This window comes from Crinia signifera, chromosome 3 (assembly GCF_055691185.1).
Source record: "Crinia signifera chromosome 3, ASM5569118v1, whole genome shotgun sequence".
NCBI lineage: Eukaryota > Metazoa > Chordata > Amphibia > Anura > Myobatrachidae > Crinia > Crinia signifera.
The window spans coordinates 151,901,362-151,913,402 of NC_139219.1; the positions used below are offsets into that span (position 1 = coordinate 151,901,362).

General features: G+C 45.8%; 1 protein-coding gene across 16 annotated transcripts in view; it reads left to right on the forward strand.

The window, feature by feature from the left end:
- The first annotated feature begins 7,264 nt into the window (after positions 1-7,264).
- Positions 7,265-12,041, forward strand: part of PTPRK (protein tyrosine phosphatase receptor type K) — a 340,426-nt gene continuing 335,649 nt past the window's right edge. For 6 of the 16 annotated variants that reach the window (XM_083176755.1, XM_083176756.1, XM_083176760.1 and 3 more), the window contains exon 1: positions 7,266-7,604. In XM_083176755.1, the coding sequence (XP_083032881.1) occupies positions 7,520-7,604 (85 nt within the window). In that variant the 5' untranslated portion in view covers positions 7,266-7,519. Of the gene's footprint in view, positions 7,605-12,041 lie in introns of all 16 variants that reach the window. The other 10 variants (XM_083176762.1, XM_083176763.1, XM_083176768.1 and 7 more) reach the window with 4 other exon arrangements.

Sequence of the window (12,041 nt, forward strand, 5' to 3'; positions counted from 1 at the left end):
TCCTTTAGCTGCTATGTGGTGTGGCAGCTTTACGTTCCCGGCAGCAGCAGAGACGGCGCAAGCACCCCTGGACCTGGCACATGGACAGACGGCAGTGGGGAGGTAATGGTGGTGCAGGTGTACCACAGACTGGTGATGGTGCTGGGGGATCACGCTGGGGGGGATTGGGGATGCTGACTGGGGGATGGGGGAAACTGGTGATGATGCTGGGGGATTGTGCTGCAGGGTGATTGGGGAAGCTGACTGGGGGACATGGGATGCTGCCGGGGATGGAGCTATAGGGGGGGGGGGGGGGGGGACTGGGGATGGTGTCGGGGGATCGCACTGCAGAGGGAATGGGGATACTGCAGAGGAATGCTGACGCGGGACTGGGGATGCTGCCAGGGGATCGCTGGGGGAGTGGGACTGGTGATACTGTAGTGGGATCCTCTTCTCTTGTTCACCTTTGCTGATCACAGAGAAGAAGTAGGCGGACACATCTGGTCAGTGTCCGTCTACTTATCGGGCAGTTGGGAGACAGTTCCCCCACACATCAGGACGATCAGCTGGGAAAAATCAAACAGGTTTGATTTTTCCCAGCTAGTTGAAACGACTGTTTGAGGCCATGTGGGAGCAAACGGCTGATAATCTTTCTAGTGTGTGGGAGAAAACGATTATCCTTCCAACCAGCCAAAAGTTGGCTGGTTGGAACGATATCTTTCTGATTTGTGGCCAGCATTACTCAGAATAGCAGCTGCTTTGAAGGGGAGGGTCAGTCCCCAAAATTATTTACACAAGGAAACACAGGTTAAAGCAGTGCTGACACAATTAATATGGGTGAATAAATCTAGTGTATTAAATATTTTTTTATAGAAATTCATACATGTAAAAAACTATGAATTAATAGAACACAGTTAAAAGTAAAAAATCAATAAAAAATTCACAGTGATTCCAGATCTCACGTGGATTAATTAACCCCCTTGTCGGGGGGAGAGTGATATAACCTGCACTGTCCACAGCACAACAGCCCCAATGAATGGAGTCCAATATCCGTCACGCTAGTATCCTGAAAGCCGTCTGAGGGAGGGACTGATGTTGGAGCCTACCTACCACATCACGTCTATTTGTATCCAATGTGACAGGAAATATTGGCCAAGGACTTCAAGTAGTTAGGGACCCAGTGGTCAGAATATTGAGCAGGTGATTTCTCCAACAGTCTCCACGGTTTCTGGAACAAACTGCCATACCAACGCGTTTCACTGGACTAGTGCCAGCTTTATCAAGGTGTCATCGCAGCTTTAACCTGTGTTTCCTTGCCGGGGACAGAGCTGCAGCTTGCGGGACAGTCCATTGACTGCGCTGCCTGATGGGGACACTACACCGACTACGGTAGGCAGCCATTGGGCTACGCTGACAACGTAGCTTAGCCTACGCTGAAAACGTAGCATAGCCTGCCGCCATGAAACTACACAAGTACCAATAATTGTGGCACTTCTGCAAATATTAACATTATGCGATGCGGCAAAAAAAAAATTTTTTTATGAAAATTGGGTACTTGTTTCCTAGCACGGTGCCCACTAAGCAAATAGCTTAGTGGGCTATTCTGCATCCATATTAAGTGCATAGGAGATATTGTATAGGATCGCATGGCACCAAATGCAATGCGATATTTCATTGTATAAGCACCCATGCCATGTAATGGGTGCTTCCTATGCCATTGCGTCACCCCCAGTATCCATGCCACCCCAAAGCGTGGTGAGCGGTGGTGGAACGCGTCCTCCAACCTTTTCATACCCCCACTATCCACATCGGTGTGGAGTTGATTTTACATAGTGTGGCGAGCGCAGCGAGCCACCGAGCCCGAAGCGTGGTGAGCGGCCGCGGAATACATGTGGGGATATGAAAAGGTCGGAGGACGCGTTCCGCCACCCCTCGCGGGGCTCACCACGCTTCGGGGTGGCGTGGATAGTGGAGGTGTCCCAAAGTCAGGCCCCGGGGCTAATTGCGGCCTGTGCTGTAATTTCAAGTGGCCCGCAGCCTCCAGCTGGAAGCGGGCAGAGCATCAGATGTGGGAAGCACAGCACAGGACACTAAAGGTGAGGCCCCGGCGAGCGCACCTTTATCTTGCTGTCTGCTGCAGTGAGGAGGTGCCGGCCGCCACAGTCAGATGTGTTTGGCATCCTACCCTTGCTGCTGCAATTGTATATCACCCTACTCCACAATCACAGTGACAGCAGTGTTTGGGGAGGGGGGCAGCAAGGGGGAAGCTTGCTCCCGTAACATGCAGAGCGGAGGAGGGCAGCAGCGGGAGCCCAAGCATCTCCTGTCCTTGCAGTGCCTAAATTTGCCTCTCCTTCCTCTGACTCACACAAGGGGCTGGGAAACATACAGAGTAGGGAGGGGGCAGAGTGGGGGACATACAGTGAATGGGGACAGAGTGGGGTACATAGTGAATTGGGGTCATACAGTGAATGGGAGTCAGACAGTGAAGGAGGGTCAGGCTTGGGGACCTACAATGAATGGAGGTACTGATGGACATTAAGAGAAGGGTGGCAGGCTGGGGGACAGAGTGAATGGGTGCAGAGTGGGGGGCATACAGTGAAGGAGGGGCAGGCTGGGGGACATACAGTGAATGGGGGCAGGCTGGGGGACTATTCTGATGTGATTAATGATTCAAAGAATGTCAGGCTGAATGGTCGGCCACCACACATTTACACTTCACCAAATCTGGCCCTCGTCGCAAAAAGTTTGGACACCCCTGCACTATACGATTTGCATCAACAATATATACATTAACGATATCAGTGTGCACATCATTCAGTGTGTGCCTACTATGTCATTAACAATGTGTGCTCCCACAAATCGTTAATGATATCCTTGATCGTCTGATCATGCAGTCAAATCTAATGCTGTGTACACACGGGGTAATATGATTGCTGGGGATATATTGCTAGCTGAAAAGGAGACACTGCTACGGGGCGGAGGGGGAGCGTGTCACTGATGGGAGGAGGGAGGGAGCAGCGGCACGGGGCTGGGGAGATCAACGCTGATCTCCCCAGCACTGACCTCCCGGCACAGCGATTGCCGGGGAAAGCCGCTGGTCGCAGGAGCATGCTCCTGCGACCATTAGGCAGTGCACATGGGAGCGCGCAGCGGGCGATTTATCACCTGCTGCGCTCCAAATCACTGGCAATATGGTCGCTCAGCGACCATATTGCCAGCGATTTTACATGAAATTGCACCCGTGTGTACTCACCTTTAGGATATTATCAGTGACTGTGTGGGCGTCCCAGTGATGTCATTGAATGATATAGTTAACAATATTTTTTAGCGTTTAAAGCGTATATCATTTGTTTCGCGGCACTGCTGATATTATTAACAAAAGTGGCATGGCTGCATATTCTATCGTATGCACAGGGCTTTAGAGAAGTTGGTGATATTCACATGTTTTAGCACAGCTGCTTTGTATAAATATGTACTGATTGAACTGCAGACTAAAGTACTATAACCATATAGACAGTAATCTGTAAATATGAACACTTATCATGGAGAATGAAGAGAAATGACTGCCAGAAAAAGGCGTATTAGCTTACTGGTTTGTGAATTATATAGATAGACATCCATAGGTCTACTCAGGGCTGTTTTTCAGCAGGCTCCAGCAGGAACTGATGCCCTTATTCTAGTTCACTCTTTCTGACAAAATATTTCTTAGATGGACAAAACCATGTGCACTGCAGGTGAGGCAGGTGTTACTTGTGCAGAGAGAATTAGATTTGGGTGGAGTTTTACACCTGCCCCACCTGCAGTGCACATGGTTTTGTCCATCTAAGAAATATTTTGTCAGAAAGAGTGAACTAGAATAAGGGCCACAGTTCATGCTGGAGCCTGCTGAAAAATAGCCCTGGGTCTACTACAAAAGGGTCAAAATTAGACACATGAAAAGGTAAACATAGAAACATAGAATGTGACGGCAGATAAGAACCACTTGGCCCAACTAGTCTGCCCCTTAATTTAAACATGTTACCTCAGGTAGACATGAGTTTTTCCCTTTTTTTGGAGTCAATGACAACTGTGCACATGAACCTTAGTGTAACGCGTACCCTCGCATGGCTTGCTGCGCACGCCATGCTTCAGGTTTTGTGCCTCGCTACACTATTATACTCTCCCCAACACGGATGGTGAAGTAAGAATAAGCCGGTTTAAAAAAATAAATAAAAAATCCGGAAAACTCATGTCGACCTCTCCATGGGCGAGATGTACCAAGCTTGAAAAGTGATAATATAGAGAGTGATAAGCCACCAACCAATCAGCTCCTACCTGTCATTTTTCAAACAACGCCTGTGACATGGCAGTTAAGCACTGATTGGCTGGTTGTTTATTTTATTACTTTTTAAGCTTAGCACATCTGGCCCCATGTGTCTAATTTTCATGTCAACATTTTGACACTGTCAACCTATTGCATATTGACCTTTTGACCCTGTTGACCTATTGCATGTCTATCTATACACTGTAGATCTATCAACCGGAACCATTTCTTACTAACTGCAAAGATACTACCCAGATGAGAGAGATACTATTTGATGTGGTTTGCGTTCTCCTTTAAGGAAAGCAATATTGTAATTACTGTATGTGATGCCAATTAGAATGGTAAACCAGGTCCTCGATAAATGAATTCTGACGATCAGTACAGAACCTGTTTGTTTGTTTTTTTTAAAGAAAAAACCTCCTTCATTTTAATCATACATACATTAGACTTTACATGTAAGAAAACTTTTACTTGAAATATTTTCTAATTGTTTTATTGCCATGTCTACACTGCATGAAACGCCTAACCAGCTCCTATGTGTATTCCTTGGCAGTAACTGTATTCCTAGTTATGTTTCTGAGCAGATCATATACATTCTCAAGAACTCACCCAGCATGTTGCAGTTGCAGTTGCAGTGGTAGGGTAAAGCCTGTACACATGCATCGATTCTTCCCGATTTTCGATTTGATTTTGTTTATCAAAGCAAAATTGAATCCTAAACAAAATCAAATGGTTTTTGTGTCACTTTCGATCTACATTAAATTCGATGCGCGTTCCTGTTTTCACAAAATCGAACATAAAAATCTACTGTGCGGCCAAGGAAATATCGAATTCGATCTAGTAAATCGAATGTGTACAATGTACTAATGCAAAAGTACAGATCTAATGCCAAATTGAAAGGAAAGATCTAATGCCAGATTTAATAGAAAATCGAATCTAACATCGAATCAAAAGCAAATCGATGTGTGTGTACAGGGCTTTACACATATTACCCAATCTGAAGGGGATTCTCCACTAGGTGGCTGCTGTGCCCAGTAAGTTATCACTGACATTCCTGACCACTCTCTTCTCCACACATGGGGGCAGATGTATAAAGCCTGGTAAAGTGATAAAGTGGAAGGTGATAACGAACTAGCCAATCAACTTTTAACTGTCATTTATCAAACCCATCTGATTGGCTGGTGCGTATCACCTTCCACTTTATCACTTTACTGGATTTAATACCAAGAAAAGATATGCAGTGCTTTAGTTTCACTGGGCTAAAACACTTGTTTGGCAAAAAATATAATATTTATTAAACACTCAGAAAAATAAATAAATGAAAACATGATAATTATCAATATACTGTACTCTGATAGATGGTCCAAATTCCACCACTCTTTGTGCATATGGAGCACAAGGGAATTAGTGGGCGGGAATGCTCCGTACACCCCAATTTTCTACATATAATATCCACCACGTCTTCGATGCTGGTAAAGGTAAACCCCATATGGGCTAAGTACATACTTGCTGAATGAAGTGTCCTGGAAGGATTCCCATTGGAGGTATTGATTTACTCAGTAGCTGTTATGCATGAACTGAAGCAGTCACTGTTGGTAGGCTTGTACCTTGCTGTGTGGCCGAAAATGATATGGAGATTGGCAGTCCTCATTTTGGTATACTGGTATGGATGTAGTCAATAGCTGGGGGTTAGGTCTGGTAGCAATAAAAGGCTCAACGGGCCTAATTCAGTCCTGATCACTTATATGGAAATTTGCATATGACTGCGAGTACATAGCCGCCACCCAGACCTGCCCTGTGCAAATCTGACATAGAATTGCTATTATCTGCAAATCATTTTCCAAGTCTGTGCAAATGTGAGTAACTTTGACCCTTCCACAAGTCACACACCCTCCCTGAAAACGCTTGGGCATGTCTGCGTTTTTCGGGACACTCACAGAAAACGTCCGTTATTCACCACAAATTCGCAGCCTTGCGAGTCCACCAAACCCTCGCCGACCATCAAATGATGTGGAACGTGCACGCATATCTAAGTGACTCTCAGGTCACCCTCGGGAGGAAGTGGGCGGGCAGCTGACATCACATGATGTCAACTGCCCGCCCTGGCACCGACGCCACGGCCTGATTATCTTCGGAACACCCAGCGTTTATATGGCGCACTTGGGTCTGTGCACACTGCCTTTGCCGCATGCACCTGGCGTATGCACATGCGCAGAAATGAGCCCGCACATATGCCCACCATTGTCCCCGTGTTAGAATAAACTCCTCTAGAGTGTTGTCATGCAGACAGCTCCCAAGCACACACATGTCCCACACTATACACACGTCAAACACTATATACACACGTCAAACACTATATACACACACATATGTCCCACACTATACACACACGTCAAACAATATATATACAACAACACACGTCCCACACTATATGATACACACACACTAGTTGCGCAGCCCCCAGTATATACACACTGCATCCAGTCACTTTATTTGCTCACTTGTCCGTTTACTTTACCGGTCCCCTGAGCCCCGGCTCCCGCAGCAGCATCAGTAGCAGTAGTAGCAGAGCTTGTGCTGCCGCATTCTTCAGTAACAGCAACATGTCACCATATGTATTATACAGCAGCCAGCGGCCAAATGTGCGCCGTGAGTGTGAGCTCAGTGTGTGCGGTGAGAGCGGTCAGTGTGTAATGAGTGTGCGCTCAGTGTGTAGTGTGTGTGTGAAGCACGGGCACATTCGGGTGCTCACACCCCAGGCTCCGGCTCAGCCAGTCGGTCACATACAGCCGGCGCCGCCGCTCCCAGTTCCCCGGTAGCCTGGCCGCACTCCCCGCCGTCCGTGCTGCAGGTGAGCGTCCGCTGCCCCCAGCTCCTCACACAGCTCCCTGCTCCAGGCTCTCCCAGCTGCGGCTGCAGTTCCCGGGAAGGCGCCAGTAGGGGGCGCTGCGCTGTCCCCGGGGATCAAACATTTCCGAGAGGGGTGAGTGTGGAGCGCGGGTGACGTCAGGCGCCTCCTCCTCCTCCCGCAGCCGAGTGAGTCTGTGAAAGTAACTCTGGAGTGCGGGCTGGGGAGTGATAGGAAGGAGTCGCCGGGCATGGAGAGCCCTGACCGCGGAACGCCTGGCACAGATCGGCCCGCCGGCTTCCACGTGTGACTCTCCCGCTGGGGATCGCTCTGTGTGCTCGGATCCTCACCTGTGAAACTTGTCTGCGCCTCTGGCCAGTGGGAAGATGGACGGCGCCCGTGCGGGAGTGCTGCTGCTGCTGCTACTGCTGCCCCCGGTGCTGGCATCGGTGCACGGACAGTTGTCTGCAGGTGAGCCCGGCGGCTGTCATCACCCCTGCTGTGTGGGGCCCTGCTCCCTCCGGGAGACTCGGCGAAACTTTCCTGCTGTGTATGAGTCCTGGCCCGGGCCCCTCACTTCAACCCCCACCCCCCTTGACCGGGGCCCCTCACTCCCCACCTACAAAGTAGTTGGGGCAATGGGTACCGCAGTGGCTTGCATACACCGGGTAGCAGTACTAGGTGATCGGGTTCCTGCTCTCCCTGTTGCTTCCTTTGTTCCCATTCTTAAGGTGTTCCCCTCCTCCCCCGCACCTGGTGCCCCCTGTGCCCATGCACCTGGGTCCGCCGCTCCTGAGTCCAGAGCTGTGTCACCAGGCACCAGTGTGTGTATACTTTGTGCTAGCATTCGCTGCTGTGTGTCCCCCTGTGTGTAGCCCATACTTTGTGTACATTTGGGTTTCCTATATTTCCCCAGCATGAGGAGTGTGCCATTGTTCTGCTGCTGTGTTAGTGACACCGGGGGATCGAAGTTATATTTGAGTTTATTTCCCCCCAGCTTGTTTTGCGGAGTTCTCCTTGGCAGCATTTTTTGTTCCTAAAGGAAGTGGGGATGGTCGTCGGGTTCCCCTCCCCCCGGCTCCTGGGAGAGGATCAGCTTACAGTCTCCCCCCAGCCCTGGCCGGGCACATACAGTTCTGTGATCCCTGTGGGGCACTGGGCTGCCCTGTACCTGTTGCACTTGTGTAGTTAGGCAATGGTGTGGTTGCGCTGAGCACACCCTATTTGTCTCACTATTGTTTATACTGTATATAGACTTTTTAGTCACTTGAGCATTTTTCTGTCTATAAGTTAAGTTCCTGTGAACGCACAAAGCTTCTGCCGACAGCCCCCCACAGCTCGCAGCGCCCGGGTCTCCTGCACTCAGTAGAACATCTGACGCTGACATTAGGCATCTCTAAAGCAAAATGCGATCGTTTATTCCTAGGCGCTCACAGCCAGTGCCAAGTAGGTGAGTTGGCAGTTTTAGAATAATTGCTTCTCTCTGAAAATTCCCCTGTAGTGATCAAAAAGTATAACAAAAACTTATTGCTCAGCTGAAAAATAAAAAAGCCCCATACACAGCTGAAAGCTTCGATTAGCATCGAGCTGAGATATTCCTTCTAGCGCTGCGAATGCTGCTTTCTGTCTGTGGACTCATACTGCCTCCATGCAGACATTGCTCTAAACTGCTGCAACAGAACATTATGTATTGTCTGTTACAATAGTGCAGGTATGGACTTAACAATAAGCAGAAAGCTGTAGGTATTAAGGTTAGTGTGCTAATGAATTGATGGTTTACAATATACAATGTTCTTGTTCGGTTGAGCCCCCCTTTCCCCATATTCTGCAACAGTGCAAATGTTAAGAAATTGCTCAAATAAACATCTGAAATGATATTGCTTGTAACCAAAATAACAATACAAGGAGAGTCCAGATTGACACTTTATTGCTAAATTGTTACTGTCCTCTTCAGATTTATGCTTGATACACTTAAAGTGATATATGCTGTATGTGACCTCTTCATTGTGATCTATGCTTGTAGCTGTAAGAACTCTTCGCTTTACTTTGTTTTATAATAAGTCGTGTCCCTGCCAAAATGGATATAAACCCAGTATTACAGTCGGTTGGCAGATGATAGGCAGTCAATAGGGCAACAACAATTGGTCAACAGTCCGAAGACCTGTACAAAAGGTTGGCAGGTTCAAAAGATCGACATGACCGTGATCAACACATTTTTCCCCAAACTTTTGCATAATTTAGTATCTGTCACAATCTAGTAATTTTTAGCAACCTTGTGGCCCCCAAAGCAGAGCCACCTTGCCTGTAGCATGGTGAGAATACATTTTTCTACTAGTCTGGATCATAAATGGTTAAATGTATCCATATTCATGTTGACTGTACCTGTCAACCTTTTGACCATATGGTGTCGATTTTTCTGGTGTTCGATTTGTTAATCCACGACCCTTACAGTCTGCTCTATATTGCAAGTACAATAACTTTTACTGATTAAAATCAATTGGTAACAGTCAAGAAATCAATAACCTTATATACTTCCTATTCTATGTCTTATCAGTTTAGAACCATAAGTGATAAGCTTAGCATTCTGGAAACTGTTAGCATTTTATGTTGCAAGTTCATGAATGTTTATTTTTGGGTCTTTTGTGTGACTCCACAAATACCAAACATTAATGATTATTTTCAATATGCACGGTATCCCATCCCTGCTTATTTTGCAAACAGTTTGATTGTTAAGGACATTTCTGATACAAGGAGAGAGAGAGAGAGACACAAGTGCTGTATTGATGTGCATGTAAGTTGCTGCTTTTATTGAGCTGGGAGGTTTTGCTAGTTAATTGAAACTTTGAACAAGGGCAGTGTCATGATTTAAGTTTCACATCCCAAGAGCAGCTATTATGACACAGGGTGGTATTTATAAACGCTTGGTAAGGATTAAAGTCCAGAGATAAAGTGCTAACCAATAATCTTAACATTTACATGTTTAGACTGTGTTCCAAAAAGGACAAGCTGATTGGTTGGTACAAAAAACTATTTTATCTGTAGCAAAGCTTTGATAAATACCCACTAAATATCTCTGAAGAGCTGTGTGTAATATGTGTGCTTTTATTAATAACTGTAAATAAATCGTGTGATGTCTGGATACAACTTGTATACTGATAATGATTTGGAAGAATAAGGCAACATTTAATGATTTTATACTTGGATATTTAAAGACCAATATATACATACAGGTAGTAACAAATTCAGTGTCATTTTGTCATGTGACATATATTCTAGGTTTTTGCAACAAAAGTCTTCATTAGCATAGTGGTATTCATTTGCATTTAGGAATTACCATTTTATATTTGTGTAGACATGGTCATGTAATGGTTACTGCTTTAAAGAACTGACGCCATGAGCTTAACTGTGTGGAGATTGTATATTCTCCCTGTGCTTTTGTGGTTATCCTCCAGTTACCTCCCACAATCCAAAAAAACATTCTGGTAGGTTAATATCTTCCTGACAAGTGTGTGACTGTACATGTGTTTAGGGCAGATTAGATGGGCCAAGTGGTTCTTAACTTCTGTTAAATTCTGTTATACACCTTTTACATCACAATTGCCGGGTCAGACTTGGGATCTCGATCCAGGGGTTAAACCCCGGGTCGGGTCACCAATTATACACAGGGCAAGCCAGGTCAAACTTCTAGGTTGGCCAACCCAGCATATAAGGTCTGGTGCTTTCATGCCACACCTCGACCCGGCAACGACAACAGGTTTGAGGTGTGGTGTGAAAGAGGTAGACACTTTGATTAAACTTTTTATTTATTTATTTTGAAGGTAAGTAGTGTTCATTCTAGCACCCCCTATCTTTGAAAATCCATGCAGTTCCTATTCCCTGCCTGGGGTGTTGCTGTCTACTGTGGTGTTTCTAGCACAGGTCTGGTTTGCATATCAGTGCTGATATACAGACCGTACTACAGCAGACAGCAACACCCCAGGCAGGGAAAAGGAACTGCATGGGTTATCAAATATAGCGGGTTCTAGAATGAACACTAGGTAAATGTTTTTTGAAAATAATAAGAAAAAGCTTTTTATAAACCTATACCACAGGGGTGTGGTTTGAGCAACAAATGTTCCAGTGTATCCTTGTGTATAAATAGTTAACAAAGCACAACCATAAGGGTTGCTAGCCACAGAAATGTGTTTCTAATTTATTAATCTAATACACTTTTACATTGCTTCCAAGGTGCGATGTGAAAGGGGCATTAAGATCTTTCCTGCATTATGTGAATCTTTTTAAACCATTTTCTTTAAAAATAAAAATGCCTTTTTATATACTGTGTGTGTGTGTGTATATAGATAGATAGATATATCTATATATATCCCAATTGCACACTGAATGAAAAGTTATTGTGCATGGGATGGGATTCGGGAGTGTGATTCCCTCTTTGTTGGTATGGCTGGTCTGCTCCAGGTTAGCACACCCTAACACTTTATTAACATTTATGTTTTTCCCTATCACATTGTATGTATTATTTTAACCACACCTTCACCTCCTTACATAGCACTTATGTGCTTCTTATTAACACCTACTAATTTTTATTTGTGTGCTGCCCTGGAGTAGTCAGTCTGTGCCAGCATATTGGGGGCCCAGACCCATACCCAGTGTTAGGGACCCCCAGTGACAGAGATGCCTTGACGTATGGCCTGGGGGCTTAGCCCTATATCTGCAGATATATGCAACCAAGATCTCTGTATTATCTGATTATTATATGTATATTTTTCATTCAGTGTGCAATTGGGATACAAACTGTTTTTTTTTTTTTCCTAACCAGATTTACCCCTCCCTGTTGGCACCTGAATGACATTACCTCTGATTGAGCAGCTTGCCAATAAAAGTGTTGTGCATATCTATATATAGATAGCT